Source organism: Artemia sp. Qi Xiang Cuo, chromosome 3 (assembly GCF_049724085.1).
Source record: "Artemia sp. Qi Xiang Cuo chromosome 3, ASM4972408v1, whole genome shotgun sequence".
Taxonomy (NCBI): domain Eukaryota; kingdom Metazoa; phylum Arthropoda; class Branchiopoda; order Anostraca; family Artemiidae; genus Artemia; species Artemia sp. Qi Xiang Cuo.
Window position 1 is genome coordinate 31,793,773 of NC_142796.1, and position 19,231 is coordinate 31,813,003.

At 36.1% G+C, this 19,231-nt stretch overlaps 1 protein-coding gene across 1 annotated transcript in view; it reads left to right on the top strand.

The window, feature by feature from the left end:
- Positions 1-19,231, top strand: part of LOC148954009 (uncharacterized) — a 112,582-nt gene that overhangs the window by 10,772 nt on the left and 82,579 nt on the right. Inside the window, exons 4-7 of the mRNA XM_089085740.1 lie at positions 3,027-3,137; positions 9,596-12,907; positions 14,428-14,716; positions 19,000-19,215. Of these exons, the coding sequence (XP_088941866.1) occupies positions 3,027-3,137; positions 9,596-12,907; positions 14,428-14,716; positions 19,000-19,215 (3,928 nt within the window). The remainder of the gene's footprint in view (positions 1-3,026; positions 3,138-9,595; positions 12,908-14,427; positions 14,717-18,999; positions 19,216-19,231) is intronic.

Genomic DNA, 19,231 nt, shown 5'->3' on the forward strand with positions numbered 1-19,231 from the left:
AACTTTGAATGAAAGGGACAGTTACAATAGTAGCCTATAATTTGCATATTAATTTTTTCCAAATTCTACTTGAAGGTGTCTGGGTATATTGAAAACTGGTCATTTGAAAAGATTCCCGTTCATTGTATTATAATTATATCAATTGATTAATAATCTATCTTTTATATTCACATATGATGTTGAATATATATTTATGTTAATTATTTGGAAATGAAAGAATTGATTGAGCAGGGCCAAGTGAAATGACTAATTGACAATTAATGATGATAATGAAAAAGTAAAAAACAGAGAAGAAATAGATGAGTTGAATGCACGAAATTAGTAGGTTAATTATGTTACATGTTAATTATTGTGGAAAAGAAAAGGATTGATTGAGTGACTAATTGACAGTAACTAATGACAATGAAAAGAAATAAAACTGAAAAGAAATAGAAATTAGAAATAGAAAGGCTAAAAAGACCAAGGAATACTTAGATGCGATGAGGTTTGCTTGACACTAGTCAACCAATTTTATTATATTGAATAATGATGAGTGTATTTTTTCTATCGATTTCAAATTTGCTTTGCATTCCACCATGGGTTACAGATTTTGTAAACTTTTTTTTTTAAGTTTAGTTTTTTGATAAGCTTAGGGTGCATCAGAGTTTAGACTTCAGTTCAACTGTTTAGTACGGTTTTTATTGCAATAGTTTGTGCTAAATTAAAAAAAAGTAACAAGATTTTTTCTAGCACCTATAGTGTGTGTGTGTTTTATAAATTAATAGAATATTATATAGAGAAGTATTCTCATGAAATAACTGAATTGTAGATGCCATGTTAGGCAGAATATGCCTGACCCTGCTGTAAGGACAAGTAAGTATTTTAGGAATAAAAAAAAAAGTGCAAGTAATAGAAAATAGTTTTCCAATAAAAAGCTGGATTAGGAAACCCTCCTAAACAATGAAGTTTTATTACTTCTTAAAAGCCTGAAATTTTCGAATTCTGGGAAATAAAGAAAGTGTAACATATAAACCATGAGTGATGATAGAACGGTGGTTAGCATTAAAGTTAAAAAACTTAAACAATTTGGAAAAAATAATATTTTCTGTTTTGCTAAGAAAAAATTAGTTTGACTAATTTAAATAATAGTATATCTTAAAGAAGTGTCACATTTCATTAGAAACTTTTTATTTTTGAATTTGCCATTGAAAGCGATTCTAAACAATCAAGCTGTATTTCTTATAAGTCCGGAATGACAAATTTTGCTAAATAAAGAAACCATCCCATAAAAACGGTGGGTGATGATATAACAGTGGTCAACTTCAAATCATTTTTTTCTTTACAATTTAAAAATTGAGTGACTTTTTAAATTTATCATGAAAAATACATCAGAAATTAAAAAAGATTATTTAGGCTTAAAAAATGTAAATTTTCCTTAGAAATCTTATCACTAGTAAAGATAATGATAATAGAAAAAACTTATGAACAAGGAAATACTGAAAAATCTCCTAAGTAAGCAGTCAAGCTTTATTCTTTCTTCAAAGTCCAAAACGCCAAGTTCTTGTAAAATAATGAAACAATCGTATAAAACAGTGGGCGAGGAGTTGTGATTTAGTTTTACTGAATCGGAAAGCGAAATTACAGAAGAAAAGTAGTAGTTTGATAATCAACACAATCATTAATGACTAGTTTAATCTACTAAGTGTGTTTTCGCTTGTTTTTATTTTGTGCGAGGAGGAGTGGAGGGAGGGGAGGCGTTGCCTCAGTTTGGAACACTTTTAAGAAAAACTTTAACTGCTTAAAAATTGGAGTTAAGTTTACAGATTAATCGATTTTACGTGGACAGATATAGGGAAATTAAGAAGCAAGACAATTTTTTTTGTCAAGTCTATGAAATCTTAGAAGGTTATGGGTCTCAGTCTGTTATTACTAGCAATCTTGTTGATATTTTGCTTTTTTCTACTGAAATCACCATTAAATAGAAAACTAAAGAAAAAAGTGGAATATTTTATTATGCTCTGGTGCAAATATAAATGATTCTAATTTTATTTGTATAATAACTATGTAATAACTTAAAATTATAAATTAAGTAAAATTTAGATAACAAACTAGATAGTTTAAACTGTTAAAAAAACATGCCAATTTTCAAAAATTGGTTACCAAAAGTTGGCATGACCGAGTTTTAAAAGGATATTTAAAACGTGTCAGTTTTTTCTTATAGATCTGGTTATTAGGAAGAATAATGAGAATAAAAAAAATGATATCAACCTACAAAAAAAGAATGTATTTTAATTGAGCGAGCACACCATATGTGGCTTGTGAACCTTTTTGCATGTATTTGCGAAGGAAGACTGGTAGCGTATACCTGCTCATTTGTGAAATAAATTGAAAAGTAATGTTTTTCATTTATTATTATTATTATTATTATTATTATAGGTGTTTTTGAATAAAAGAAAAATTTTATGAGTTTATTGGTATGCTTGCTGAGTTTTTTTTTTCTTTTAGTTGGAAACATCTTACTTGGGGTCAGCATGGTTCATTAAGAAATGATTGAATTACTGTTAGCCATCAATGATAGGGGTTAAGTATCACCTAATTCGTGGAAATTCATTCTAAAAATCCAAATTTAAAAGGAAAGCCAAAAACAGATTCCATGTTCCTTTTCTCTTGGTCATAATGGTATATTCAAATGAGCGAAAAAAATAAGTTCAATAGAAAGAAAAAAACTATAGAAAAATACTATATGATGTTTGGAGTATATCTTTCCAGGAGAAGAGGAGAAGAGTCATATATATCTTTTTTTAAGCCGATTTTGCTAATCTATTTCTGAGTACTCTTGGGGTGATCCAACTGTCTCCCTGTGCGTTTAGGCATTCGTGCGCATTGATCAGGCTGTTAGCTTAGATTTAAATTTTTGAGGTGGATTCTTTTTGTGTAAGTTTGAGTGTCTTTTGGTTTTGATTATCAGTTTTTAAGCACCTTCAGTTAAATACAACATAGATACTTTTACTTTTATATTTGAAAGCTTTTAATCATATTTTTTCCAGGTAAAAATGAAAAAGTTGAGACTGTAGTGACACCAGTTAAGCATGAAGACTATTCCATGGAGAAATTTAATAAACAGCTCATTGATTCACGTAGAAAGGGACCCTCTCTTGGTAACTTTTACAGACCTAATTCACCATTCTTTCTCACTTTCTCTTTCCTCTTTCACTAGCTATCTTTGACTTTGTAACAGTGTTGATTTTCAGTGATGACGATTGGGTGTCTTTGTTACAATTCATCACTGGGCAAGGAACACGGACACTAAATCAATTGGTCCATTACTCTCAATTTCTTAAAGCTGTTTGGACTAATTTGTTTTTTGGACTAAAGTAAAGAAAACTGTCGTTATTTATCTCTAAAAACCTTGATTCTGTATAGAAACCGAGCTATTGTAATGTTTTGAATTGTTGCTGAACGTTTTATATATATATTTATTAATTGTATGGCGATTTTCGTAGTTCGCCTATCAATTCTTAGTTTCTTTTAGATTAATACATTTCTTGGAGCAAACATTTTCCAAATTGAATCAGTGAAAACATAAAAAGTGTTTTCATAAAATTTACTTCAGTTTGAAATCAGAACCAAGGTTTTTAAATGAGCCTTTATACGAGTTTATTAGTTGCTTTTTCGTACAAAAGCGCTAAAGTTATTTGTGTAGTTTTTTCCCGTCCGGTTTATTGATAGGTGAATATCCCAACTCAAAAATTATGAGAACAAACATTGATCTTTGTTCTAGCAAGTTAGGTATGAAACATTAGCTTATACTTATATACATACAAAGCCTGCGATAATGTTTGCTTTTCACTATGTTCTACTAACCTTTGAACAATTTTGGCCATTTGTCGGTATCCACTAACCCCACTAAAAAGGGTAGCTATTTTTTGAAATCTCACCTCTGCTATCTGTTTCTCCTTTTAAAGATGAGAGAAACGTTAGAAAGGCCTATTTCCTCTCGAAAAGGGTTGAATAAGGCCACAGAATAAACCAAAACTAAGCAGTAGGTGCATTCGTGCTTAAAAAAAAGTAATGTGCAGAAAACCACGATCGGCCGTTTTTTTTTTTTGTCTTTTTTCTTTATTTTTAGAAGCAAGTTTCCTTTTCCTTCTCCTGGAACATAACGGAAGAACTGCAATGAGTTGGGACGGTAAAGGCGGTAAAAATGGGTTTTTATTTATTTTTTTTCCTAGAATCTTCCGGCGAAATTAAGAGGGGCTGTGATATTTGTTTTGCCACAGAAATGTATTTTGTTTTTAATCCATTTTTTCTCATGTATTTTTTTTCGTTGTAATATGGATAAAAAAACATTAATTAAAACACAGAAGCTGTTAGTTGTTTGTTCGTATTGCGTTTGCATCGTTGACTTTTGTCATTTTCACCTATTTGTCTTCTTTTTTTCTAAAATCCCTGAAAGTTTTCTACCATAATCTTCTGCAAAACTTGTATTTTTTCCTGATAGGACTTCCCCATGAAATTTGTCTCTGGAATCTTATAGAATTCCTCGAGTGCTTCGGGAATACTATCATATAAATAATGAAAGGATATATAATGTATAAAGAGGTCTCATGGATGAATAAATGTAACAGAGTCAAAAATGTATCCTTGTGTCCCATTATACGAACTCAGATTGTGCTAGTAATGTAAAAAAGTTTTTTTGTTTTCAACAAACTGATTGGACATGAATAAAGGGTTGTTAAGTTGACTCAAGAACGTACTAAAAATAAATTTACTATCTAAATATATGATGAGAATGATATTTACTTAATTAGTGAAGCTTCATCTTGGCTTAAACGCACTCACAAAATGCATTTTTCGTGGCATTTAGTGGAAAGTTACCAGGAAACTCCAATTACTGGAATTAAAATTATATTTCGCCTGTTCTATGTATGAAAATTTTTTTTAAAGTGATAGTATGATACGCAGGATTAATTTCATATAAAAATGAACGAAAGGTGAAATATTTCAGGAACGTGAAATAAATGCCTTGTGCCTGAAATGTTGACTTGATCACAGAACATTTTTATTTTCGATCAGTGGAAAGCTGTAATTTTAGTTCTAACTCGTTAATAGAAATTTGCGGAGCCTTGGATCGACCTTTTGAGTGGAAACTAAATTTTTCTAGCACCGTCTTGTCATAAGATCCAGGCTTGTACTCCGTTAATTTGGGTGCTCTTTTTGCATGTGTCGTTTTATAAATGTAGAGAAACGAATGTAGATCTAGTATTACTCTAAAATTACAGGATAATCAAGGTTGTGACTTACAAAATCAAGTTTGGAAAAATACAAAGGAAGTCTTTGTAACACAGGGTGTTACAAAGTAATACTCTAAATACAGGGTGAGGGTTGGAGCTTCATCGGGGTCAATGTTCCTGGTAGTGAGCCGATCGCAGATGATCTCTACCCGTCTTGTGTGTGGTCTACCTTTGGTGCATTTCCAGTCATTTGCAGTTTAATTGAAGTCTGAAGTTATTCGGGTGGATGTTTGAGTGGCCAGGCGAAACAGACGACCGTGCCAACGCAGTGAGCGAGACTTGAGCTGCTAAAACAGGGGGTGGCAATTTAAAAGACCGGATGATCTCCAAGTTCCGCACCCTGTTAAACCATCTAACCCGTTCGATTTTGCGAAGGTGTTTCGTCTGGACAGCATCTTCTTTGATTATCTGTGTCCGAGTCATGGACAAAGTCTCTGACGAGTACAGCATAGTGCTAGCTTCCGGGGTAGAGTAGATTCGTGCTTTCATGAGGCGGCTGATCTGGGGTTTGTAAAATATTGTTCTCAGAAGACGGCATTTGTCTTTGCCGCCCTTGCTGATATCTGCATCTAGATTTCCATTTGAGCACACAATTGAACCAAGGTAATGGCTTTACTTTCTCAAGATTTTGTCCACAGACTTCTATAGATGCTGGGGGACTGGAACATGCCTTGTCTATAGGCATTATTTTAGTCTTGGAGCAGTTTACTTTTAAACCAAGTTGAGACTTTCGCATGCTAGTTCCACATCGTCAGCAAAGTCGAGATCCAACAGAAATCTTCCAGCAAAATCGATACCAAATGGCTGCGCCAGTAGTGTTTTGCTTAGAACATGGTCTGTGACGCAATTGAAAAGTTCGGGTGCAATGACGCAACCTTGCCTTACAGCATTTCTACTTTGAAAGCGTGAGGAAGGCTGCCTATTTACAATGACAACACTTTCGGTGTTATTGTGGAATTCTTTGAACAGATTGACAATTTTCGTGGGTACACCAGAAGGTGGAAGGATCCGCCACAGTTACTGTCTGTCGACAGTGTTGAGGGCAAATCGGAAATCAACGAAGGCAATGTACACCTTTCTTTTTATGTTCAAGAGTTCTTTCTACCAGTTGTCTAATTGTATGGATTTGCTCAATAGTAAACCATCCCGGCATGAACCCAGCCATCCGGGGTGACGGAGGGGATAAAGTTAGCTTGTTGCCCGTTTGAGGAGTAGCATGGTGAAGAGTTTGCTGGGCACCGAGAGCAGAGTTATGCCACGATAGTTGCTACATTCTTCTTTGCTTCCTTTCCTCTTGTAGACTGGCACAAAAAGGCCCATATTCCAATCTGATGGGATCATTTCAGAGCGCCACATAATATTGTATAACATTTACATCCAGTGGATCATGGATGGACTGCCATTCTTTTGGATTTCTGATGTCAGGCCACATATTCTCGGTGCTGTGTTGTTTTTCAGCTTTCGGGTTGCAACTTTTCCCTTGAAATTAGTCCCATCGGGGGAGGTGAAGTATTGTTCGCAGCACCAGTAATCTGGTCGTCGATTTGGTTGGGTGGCTCTGAGTTTAGTAGTTTCTCGAAATGATCCTCCCACTGGTGGGGGTACTGTCTTTGGCCGTGAATTTTTTGGCCGTTGTCATTTCGGAGATACGCCGTAGTCTGATCTTGTTGTCCTGAAAGCTCAAGAAGGATCTTGTATCTGGCTCCTATGTCCTTTTTTCCGTGGCCTCTTAAAGCTTGCATGCCTTGCCGTCAATAAAAGTCTTGTGGTCTTTGTAAATCATGGTGTCATGCTCTTTGTTTAATTGCCCTTATGCTGTACTGACCTTACGAAGGTGGGCTTTTCATCTCCGATTAATGATCGCTAGGGACTCGTTGCTGATCCAGTCTTTTTTCTCACGCTGCTTCAATCCAGTAACACTAGTTGCCGCTGCAAGAGAATTCTCTTTGAAGACGAGAATTCACTATCATCGCGCTGCTCAAATCTGTTAGATATTTCCACCTGATACCGCTCAGCTTGAGCAGGGTCTTGTTGGATGCGGTAGGTGTCATTTCTCCGCGATGATTGTCTATTTTTTGTAGCTTCAAATTGAAGCCTGATCTTGGCTGCAACCAGTCGATGGTCGGTTTCGCCGAGTTTGGCGCGTTGATAGGTGCAATAATTCCTCACAGACGACAACATTTGCCGTCGTATGGTGATCTAGTCGAGGATCTTCTCTCTGGTACCACGTGTTTGCAATCGTTAGGTTGTGGGTCAGACAGTAGTTAAGCATTCTCTCTCCATTGTCATTTAGGTCATCCTCCGTTACGGGTCCAGCACCGAAATCCCACTGACCGGACCCATTTCAAATGCTAATATCCATATTTCCTTGGAGGACGAGGTAGTCTTGGGGACTACTGACGAGAGCTGAGAACTTGATCAGGTATAGGACTTATCCTTTTCTTTTTCTTCGCCTCCATATGTGGAGGCGTAACAGGTGATGATGGCGATTTTCCATATTTCCCATCTAGCCTTACTCTCAGGAGCCTAGATGAAACAACAGTAGGACCTTGCTTGTGGTGCTATTCAGTATAATGCCAACTCCTACTCTTTTCTGACTGCCACCAGACCAGTGTGCGCTCTTCGCCATTGTCCTCTTCACCATTCCCAGGGAGATGTGTTTCAGTAACTACAGCTATTGTCACTTTATATTTTGTAACTTCTTTGGCTATAAAAAGTTTAGGTCCGGATCGGTTCAGGGTCAGAACGTTCCAGGGGGCCACATTAATGCCACTTTGGATGACGATGTTCAGAGGGAAACGTTTTTGGGTGGTCCGGGATTGAAGAGGGGTTTGAAATTATATATTTGAGGCTAAATTTCTGGTTTCGTTCGTAAAAATAGGTGTTTCGGGGGGAGGGTTGTCAACCCAACCGTCCACTAGTGCATTTGGTTCTCCGGTGGCTAGCCGGATATCCAGAGGCTGTTCTTGGTTCAGGAGGTTGTTCTTTCTGTGCCAATTTGCATGGGAACTAACTTCGGACGAGCACCATTGCCTTGCTGAGGTTGTTGTCTATAAATCAAGATTCTACGCCCTGACTCAGTTGTCCTCCCATAAATGATCCTCCCACGATGGTGTTCTGCTTCACCTTGCAATTTAACCCATTAATGGTAGAAGATTTGCAACTCACGAGACGTGTCCATACTTGAATGGGCCCTGCTGAGTTTGCATCCGAGAGGCTTTTTTCTTTTCCTCCTGTATTTACGGCACCGGGCGATGTTGCCCCCGTTTCTATTATGAACACCTAGGGACTAGGTCCTCCCTTTGTCCGTGCCTCCTACTCACTAGAGATACCCTACATATTTGTAGCACATCCCTCTATCTACAACCTGGGGATGCATTGAGTGACCTGGGGGGACCCTACTTAGAAGTAACTCAGTACGTGATATGTGCGTGAACTTATTTTGTGTGTTGGGCTGGGGAGGCTGAAAAAAAAAATTCAAAGCTAGGTGAATTATAAATGTTTTTAGGAAAATCGGGTGAAATCGAAAAAATAGTTGTTTATGAAAGATGGGGTATAGGCTTGAAGCCCCTCTTCGTTCTTGGCTTGTCGTATGCTAACTATTATTACCAAAATTGTAAGAAATTAAAATTGTCAATGTACGAATAGTTCTTATTTGTCACGATAACAGGTAACTTTATTCAACTCCTTTCTGGCTATACTTTCAGTCGATGCCTCTATACTTTCCAGTTAAAATCTATTGAGAACTTTATTTTAAAAAAAATTAAAATTTCAGAATTAGTTTGTTGAACAACGACGATATTTATGTCCTTATTTAAGATATCTAAATGCTGAATTAGGATCATTGCCTTCTATGAGGCTTTTAGTGCTTCTTAACGCTTTTTTGGGGAAATCTGCTCCATAGAGCGGTTCAACCTTCTTGCTTCACCACAAAAAAAGACAGGTTTAAAAAAAGAAGAAATTATGTTATAATGATAGACTGGGTGCCATTGGAACCAGATACCATTCTGTGTTCTCTCTCTTAAATTTTATTTGTGCATGCCATTTTGTTATGTAGCTTGTTGCTTGTTGAAGAAATCTAGTTTCTATTCATAAATGAACAAAATGAAAACCTTGTAGAAATCTAGTTTTATTTTCTCCCGCCTTTATATCCGAATTCATCATGTAATTAACGGCCATCCTCATTTTTTAAAATCTGCAGTAAAACTTGGATACCTGACTTGGAGGGGGAAGAGGGTATCAATATTTTTCTAATTAAGATATCGTTCATTTGTAATAAAAAAAGCAGTGACCTTTTGTAGTTTTTTATTTATTTATTTCAGGAATAAGAAGAAAAGGGCTTGATCGAACCCTAAGTGGATTGCAATTGAAGTCCTCTAAACCTTTCGTTTCTCCATGTGGTGCTAGTTCCTCAGTCGAACCTATGTTTTACAGGCCTACCAAAAATATAGGACTATCTAAAGCGTCCTCGTCTTTTATTTGTGTAAGCAAATCCAAAAGTGAAGAAAATTTGAATAGCCCTATCCTTAGTCTCCCAAGGAGACAAATTGTACCTGCGAAGCCTGAAAGAAGCAAACAGATTTTCCCTATTTCAAAGCCAGAGTCCTTAGATAAAGCGAAAAGTATTTTTGGTGATGATTTTGACAGTTTTATTAATGAAATGGTGATAAAAGGAGGATCAGATTTTTCGTTAAACCCAAATGTAAAGAAGACTGATCCAATAATAAAAGCTAAAAATATTTTTGGCAAGGACTTTGAAAGCATTGCTCGTGAATTTCCTAATATCTATCAAGGTGAAGAGGAGAAAATAACAAATCAGGATTTAAATTCATCTGCGAAGACAGAAACAACAGCCACGACCAACTCTCGACATCATCAACATGAAACTGGCCCTTATCAGGGGTCTCAGGGCTTAATTGGCTTCCAGACTGGCTTAGGGAAACCAGTTCCAATATCTGAAGAGGGACTTTGTAAAGCTCAATCACTGTTTAGCTCCTTAACGGAAATGAGTAAAAAAGATCAGCACGGTATAACTGTTAACTCTTTACATGAAATTCTGTCTAGTAATAACAAAGAATTTCAAACTAGCAAAGGTGAGGTGGCAAAACTTGCTGACAAAGGGTTAAAACTATCTATGAGTAGTACTAGACAAGCAAAAGTAGGAGATAATCTTATAACTAATCAAGGTTCTACTTTGAAAGTTTTCGGGTTTTCCATGAAAGAAGAGAGATCAGGAGGGTACAGTGAAGCATTGACTGAAAGTTTCAATAGAGCCCCGAATAAAGGTGAATTCATGATTCCTTTTGAGGCTGATAAAAACAGGAAAAGTAACGAGAATGAAGAACACGCACATAATTTCGGTCTTGGTTGTAAAGGATCAGAATATGAGGAAGAATTGAAAATGAGCACTTCTGGTTCGGAAGTAAAAGCAAAAATGGGAGATAACTGTTCGAATCACTGCCCATTAATGCATTGTCGGCCAAGAATTACACAAGAGAAGCGATTATTTACTGCAACATCTTATCAAGAAAATACTAAATCTTTATCTGTAGAAGAAATTGGAGGAAGTGTGGAAAAATCGTTTCCTTTTAATTCCGAAAGCTCTGAAGGATTGCCTATATTACCTGGATTGGAGTTTCGAACTGGATCTGGCAAATCTATATACGTTTCAAAAACTGGACAAGAAAAAATGAAATCGTTATTTGGTGTTGTTGACAAAGGAAATGACAAGAACTTGCAAATCAAGGACTCTTCAACACGATTGTCCATATCAACTGTTGGTAGGTCTGACGGTACTTCCACAGAATGTAGCGGTAAAGCAGAGCCCTGTGGAGGATTTCCTTCTAGATCCTACAAACCATTGCTTGTATCTGATTCTTTTGTGATGGAAGCAGAGGCTGTTTTATCAGACAAAATTTGTAATGATAACTTTGACAAATTACTAACAAAGAAAGATCGTGTTATTTCTGGTCGAAAGCAGAAGGATGAGCTAAATGTTTTTATTAGTCCTTCTTTTGCTTCTGGCAAACCGAATTTTGTACTTGATGCTGTTGTCAGTAAAGTCAATTCAGTTCTAGATAATAGCTATTTTAAAAATGATGCCGAATTATCTTTGTGTAAAGAAAGTGAAATCCAAGGTTGTTCAGAATATCTAAATGACAGACCTACAGTTTTTAGTGGATTCTCGACAGCCTCTGGTAAATCGATGGTTGTATCAGAGGCCAGTATTATGAGAGCAAAAGCTGTTTTAACGGATAATATATATGATTATAACGCGGACAAAACTTTGAAGAAGAAGAAGAAATATAATACAGAATCTCATGTAAAACTTGACGGTAAATCAAAGGGTTATAGTGGTTTATCTACTGCTTCTGGAAAGCGGGTTCTTGTATCTGATGCTAATATTAATAAAGCCAAGTCATTTTTAGCTGATGAAGACTGTAAAAGGAGTTTGAAAAAATGTGTGTGTGAAAAAACTGTTGTGACACAAGGTAATCCAAAATCTTTGAATGAAAAACTTTCAGGTGCTAATGGATGTCCATTAGCCTTTGGAAAACCTATGCTTGTATCTGAGGCCAGTGTTAAAAAAATTGAGACCATTTTAGATGGCCAGGACCTCGAAAATAAAATCCCCTACGACGTGAGCACTAATAGTCGTATACAAACAGATTCAAAATTAATGAATAGCCCACAGCCTAAGGCCTTTTCGGGATTTGCCACTGCGTCTGGCAAACCTGTTTTCATATCAGATGCTAGTATTAATAAAGCAAAGGAAATTTTATCTGATAAAGAGTGTAAGAGTGACTTGGATGAAGACTCATCTAAAGACAGATATGTGCAAGTTTACTCGAAACCCTTGACAAGCAAATCGAAAGCTTTTAGTGGATTTTCTACTGCATCGGGGAAATATGTTTATGTATCTGATGTTAGTATTAAGAAAGCAAAGGCTATTTTAGATGTTCAAAATCCTCAAAATAGCATTACCCAAGATCTGAGCAATGATGGCTGTGTACAACCGTATTCGAATCCATGGAACGTCGAACCTTCCATCATTAGTGAAGCAAAGTCAATTTTAAATGAAGAGAATTCGGAATCGTCTCTGAAATTAAAATCGAATAAAGTAGAGACAACTCCACTTAATCATGAAAAGTCAATGGGGATTAGTGGGTTCGCCACTGCTTCTGGAAAACAACTTTATATATCCGACTCAAGTATTAGTGTGGCTAAAAAAAAAATTCCTGATCAAGACCCAGCAATTTTGCAAAAAGTAGACAATTTTCATGACGCACCTTCATGCGAAACGCCGCAACTTAGAAATGGTGTATATGTGACCCAATCCTATAGCTCTAAAGCTTTGGTTACCACATCTAAAAGTATTCCATCCAAAGGCTCAGTATTGCCAATCTCCGTGACAGACAGTGTACAGAAGTCGGTGATTACTCCTACCCGAAGAATCAGTGCAAAGAATTCTCAAATTACTCCTCTAGGAATAAAGAAATCATTTTCGCTTGTAAGGAAAAGTATTTTCGGGAAACTTAGTCAGCATAGTAGCCCAGGAACAATTAGTGATGAAAAAGACGGTGGTCAAAACCATGGAGAAAGGGATGAATTTGGCGATGATAGTCAAGACCTTGGTAGGCTCTTATTTAGTTTAATACTGACTTACTCTTTCATTCTCTTCTCCTCTCTCTTCCTTAAGACGATTTCTCGCATAGTAAAAATATCGACTTTTCAAAAGACAAAAGAGTCTTTAGGGTAGAATACATCGGTATTACTGCGCTTTGGCTTGATGTTAAATAAATTTCTACGCATGCGAAATTTTTATTTTTTCCTTTGTTCTCTTGAAGCTAAAAAAAGAAGAAGTTAAAGACCCCCTTGCTTAAAATAGAAATAAAACTCTCGTCTTGAGCGATGAATTTTTTTGTTTGACCGATTTTGTTTCCGCCCTGTCAGAACCAAGCTTTAATTTAGTACGAATTATTATCATTTGGAAGGGTAAATAGTTTTCCCCACTAGAAATGTCAGTTGGTTACCAAGAATAGTGTAATCGAAAGAATTATGCATATACCGGTCTTATTTTTTGTGTCCCCCTTGGACGCCGGTGGAGGGCCAATGCCTCAAAGAAACGAAAAAGACGTTAAAAAATGTATACAAGTCGGAAAATAACAAACATTTCCCATTTAAATCACTTTACTGCATCTGAACATGGGAGTAATTTTAGTTGTAGCTTTTGTTAGAGTTTGAGAACATTTTCGGTATATATCATTGTTATTTTCTATGGTCGAATTTATGTTTCCAGCTCGAAAGAAAAAAAGGTAATTCTGACATATACATATTTATTTACTAGCTTCAAAACCTGATGTGATGTGTAAGAATAAATGTATCCTGGGACTCCGGTAACTTCGCAATATTTTGTTCGGGGGAACGTTAGGCTCAAGTATATATCAAGGGGTAGACTTGGGGGGGGGGCAGTCATTACAACAGCAAAAACCAGACAAACAATTATAATTTTCTAGAATTAATAAAATTAGTTATAAGGATGCTGGGAACCGGGTACAGCCTCCTCCCTGCCTCGTGTATGTACCTACTAAGACGCAGTAACATACTTTCCTTTCGAGGAGGAGTGGAAGAGCCCTATTGTTGAATTTAGGTAAAGTTACATATTGAGGAGGTGTGTAGTTATTTCGAAGAGTGATTTGGGAACCGTTTGGAATATTCTTACATGTTTATGAGTCTCAACGTGTATTTTGTGACAGGGCAATGTATTTCGATTTTTTTATTCTCTTTTTATTAATTAAGCCTGACTGAATCTTGAAACCTTGAATATTAGCAATCAAATGGCAATAAAAATGTTGTGTTTTCAGAGTATAGTTTAATGGTGACTAATACCAAAGCCTGCATTCTTTGTTAATATGACTGCTTCAGAAGATTGAATATATTTCTATATATATTATATACTAACTACGTAACAAATATTGTGCTTTTATTAGCAATCCTTTTTTCATAGTTAAGTTGGTATTTTTTGTTTTTAATTTATTTTTGTATTCTCTGCCTGGATAGATAAATAGGTATAATCTGTTAAATTCTGGATTGATTTTTCGAAAGATTGATCTTGTTTTTTTAGTAAAAAAGTACCTGAATCTTTTTTTCTTAGAATTTATAGAAGCTTTTGCAAAGAACGATCCAACTTCGACGCCTGTTGATATATTAACTAGAAGAAGAATAGCAAGGGAAAAAGTACTAAAATCAATAAAAGACAAAAAAGGAGTCACTCAAGTCGCTGGAAAGCTGTATAAAGCAAAATGTTATTACAAGGAAAAAACAAAGCTGGAAGACTTAACAGTTCAGAAAAAAGTCGGAAATGAGGACAAATGCTATAGCTGTCGCATTCTAAAACCAGATGATGCTCTACAATTTATATTTCGTGCTTGGGATGTTTGGGAGTAAGATTATGTTCAATTATCTATGATTTTTATTTGTTTTTTTTATGTTTTATTTAGTTTCTATGTTTTAGTTTATTTTATAACTACACTAAATTAATTTCCAGCTTCTGCTGAAAAAATATAAGCAAAATGTTTGTAATTCCGCTTTCTGATTAATTATAAATCGATAGGATGAGTGGGATGAGGATGAGCGATAAGAGAGTAGGATGATCGGGATGAGGATGAGTGATAGGAAAGTAGGGTGAGCTGGATGAGGATGAGCGATAGGAGAGTAGGATGAATGGGATAAGGCTGAGCGATAGGAGAGTAGAATGAACGGGATGAGGATGATAGATAGGAGAATAGGATGAGCGGGATGAGGATGAGCGATAGGAGAGTAGGATGAACGGGATGAGGATGAGCGATAGGAGAGTAGGATGAGCGGGATGAGGATGAGTGATAGGAGAGTAGGATGAACGGGATGAGGATGAGCGATAGGAGAGTAGAATGAGCGGGATGTGGATGAGCGATAGGAGAATGGGATGAGCGGGATGAGGATGAGCGATAGGAGAGTAGGATGAGAGGGATGAGGATGAGTGATAGGAGAGTAGGATGAACTGGATGAGGATGAGCGATAGGAGAGTAGTATGATTGGAATGAGGATGAGCGATAGGAGAGTAGAATGAACGGGATGAGGATGAGAGATAGGAGAATTGGATGAACGGGATGAGGATGAGAGATAGGAGAATAGTATGATCGGGATGAGGATGAGAGATAGGAGTGTAGTATGAGCGGAATGAGGATGAGAGATAAGAGAATAGGATGATCGGGATGAGGATGAACGATAGGAGAGTAGGATGAGCGGGATGAGGATGAGTGATAGGAGAGTAGGATGAACGGGATGAGGATGAGCGATAGGAGAGTAGGATGAACGGGATGAGGATGAGCGATAGGAGAGTAGAATTAACGGAATGAGGATGAGCGATAGGAGAATAGAATGAGCGGGATGAGGATGAGCGATAGGAGAATAGGATGAGCGGGATGAGGACGAGTGATAAGAGAGTAGGATGAACGGGACCAGCCAACCACCTAGAAAGGTATAAGACACAATTTCTCTTTTTGTATAAATATTTTTTAAATGACTATTTTTTCATGACATCACAATCCAAGCCTATTTAGACCGTTCAGAATACTTAATAAATTAAGATTAAATTGTGATTGGAATCGCTTGGGTTTTTAGTGGTTTATCTTATTAACCATTTAGAAGAGAACATGGAAAATAAAATAAGAAAGTTCAAAATTGTAGAAAGATGTTGGGTGCTTGAACGAAATAAATCGGGTTAAAAAAATATTAAACAGATCTTTCGTGGCCAGTTAAATAATGGTAAAAGATAATATAATAGCTTTAGCTTTTTTTTGTATGCAAGTTTATTTTTGATAATGGTTTCCTGACTTTCTTTAAGTATTTTTATGTTTTCCCTCATTGGTTATAAAATACCTCGTTTTCAAAATGAATAAGCTTAACTGTGGGCTGATGACAAAATGGAATCTGACAAAGACTTATTTCATATCCTAACACCTATCGTATTACTAGTTAAAGATCAGGTTTTTTTTTAAATGTTGACATGATGTCGCTTTCGAAATTTCCCCATTTGTCCCTGCTCAGAAGGATTTTTTTGCGTTTTTTTTTTTGTTACTAATTCAATTAGAGAAAGATTTTCTTCGTTTGTCCATCAATTTACTGAAAATTCTGGGCTTAATCAGGAGAAGAATGGTGTTCAAGGCTATGACGAAGCACCGTCAATTAGCGGCCATATCAGGGGCGTTCTGGCCGCTATTTGTCAATAGTAGCTTTCGGCTCGTTACATACTCTGTGCCACACACAATCTGAACCTTGTCATTTTTTCATTCTGTCCGATTCCAGTTTGTAAGCATTTCTTTGAAAGCTTTTTGCAACTCTGCAACTTATAGGGTACTTTGCCACTCAGAGTGTAAAATGAGAAAAAAAAAAATCAAAGAACTTTTATAGGATTGCAAAACAGAATCTGACTGTATTTATTATGTGACGTTGCATGTAAGTAATGCGACTGAAGAAAGAAGCTTTTCCACACTTACAAGGCTAAGAATTTGACACAGAAATTATACAGGACAGGGGGATTTGAAAGATTTAGCCGATATTGGTGTCTGTACGAATATTGATGTCTACACCACAAGAGGATTAGACATTTTTATGGGGATGAAAATCGTCTTGTAGACTTATTTTTATTGAATTTTATTGTACCTAACTCGAAAAAACTTCTTGGGAATTTTTTGAACCTATCATCTATGAATACTTGGCCTTTATCACGAGCTTTAAGAAGCTAGCTAAACGGTTGTCTTTCCGTTTTGACCAAGTCTTGAAGTCTTGACTAGGACAAAATATTGTCTTATATTGTACTTGGAACACCCCCCCCCCTGTTTCCCGAAAAAAAAAACTTATCTGGCCCAGGATAGATTTATAAATAAAGTTTTAAAAATGGTGTCTTTCTCGTCTAGAAACGGAACTAACTATAACCTAATAAGCAGGGACGAGGAATCTATTGTTGTATTATACGTATTTACATTAATAGAATAAGGGTATGTGTCATTTCTCAAGGATGGTATCAATGAATAATTTACTCCCTCTATAGTTCACATGCTTAGACTCAGTTTTCAATGAATCCTGACACGGAGGAATAGAAAAGAATATAGTAAATGTAATGTAGAGTAGTCAATGCTGTTCGTAAATCCTGAAAGGTCTGTTCCTGTCTAGTTTGTCGGCTCATTTGCCAAAATGTTCTGAAAAATTATTGCTGTGGATTATTGGAATTCAGGTTTATTTCTGACAATAATGTTTATTTGTCTTTTAACCTGACACATTTTCGAAGTCGGGTTAACATATTAGACGGCTTCTCATGACGCTCCAATGTCTGTTGGCCTAAAGAACGAAAACCAGCGGAATGTTGTGGTCACGCCTCCTTCCTCCATTATTTAGTTTCTTATTCCCGAGAACCACAGAAAAAGGGATCAGAGTTTCTTGGACAATTGATTGGCACAATGGAAATCACTGAGAATTTTATCCTGAAACAGGTTGTGTAAGAATACTTTGCTTCTGAACACTGCTTTCTTCAGAGTAACTCAATATTGGGGGCTTTAAATTTTTGCTGGCTCCGACCTTAAGGGACAGGCTGCAAAAAATTAAAAATGAAAAAAAAATGCAACGTTCAAATGACAAAAAACCAACAGCGAGAAAAATCTCAATAAAAAAAAACTACAACAAATGAGACTGTGGCCAGCAGAAAGAAAAGACGAAAAAAGTAAAACAACGCGGATATTCACTTTTCAAAAGATTGTCATAAATGATTATTTATGATAATCTTTTGAAAAGTGAATCAACAGTCAGTGAGGGAATTAAGATCTTAAATAATCACCAGGGAACTATTTTACCTACAAGACCAACACGACTTGCTTCAGTAATAGCCAACAAAGGAATTATTTCGCAACAGAATAATTAACGTAATTTCATTTATTTTTATTTTTATCTCAGTTGCTCTAGTATCCTTACTGAAGTAATTCTTTTAGCTGTTTCTGCCTACATGGGTTAGTTTGCGCTAATTGTATTTTATTGGTGGGGGTTTGATTTGTTTTTAGTTTGGTTTTTTATCTTCGTTTTCTTGAGTTTCTCTTGTGCTGAAGACGTCTTGTTTTGATACAGGCGAAATATCCGCCTTGTTTTAAATTTTTTGTTTTTTCTTTTCACTGGCCGCAGTCTCGTTTTCTTTTTTTTTTATTGAGATTTTTCTCTCTGTTGGTTTTTTGTCACGGCTGGCCAGTTCGGCCTAAGATCTTACAACGTTCAAATGAGAGCAAACCGGAGGGCATTATTTTTCTACCTCAATTGTTCACTATAAAAAAAAACTCCTTTAATATTGAGAAAATAGGGGAGAGAGGAGGGAAATTTAAAGTGACTGCATCACAGTGTTTATTTTGATATTTTTAATTGAAGGATACATTCTGTTCAAAGATGCGAAGTCAGGCTTATAAATTATCTTATTCACATGAGATTCTTGTGAACTGTAAACTTTGAAAGGCGAATGTCTCTTTTAGATCTTTACTTATTATTAGTTTAATGTTTACACACAAAATGCCCAAAGTTTGTTCTTATTAGTCAAATATTAATCCTGTAAATTCAAATATTAATCATGTTAAACAAAGGGTTGCAGCTTAAATTGGTTTCATATATGTACGTGCTTTAATCATGATCATTTATTGAAGAATTTTTTCAGGGACTCGAGTAAAAATATTGAAGGATATTTTTTAGCTGATGGTGGCTGCTTAATTCTATCTGACCACAATACTGTTGGACTAAATGAATTTATGAACGCTTTTTACTCGACGCCTGGTGTTGATCCCAGCCTTTGTCCAGCCAACTGGGTGTCTAATCATTACAAGTGGATCGTTCAAAAGTTGCATTGGATGGATTCGATTTTTGAAGGTGACAAGTAAGTTTCCGTAGGT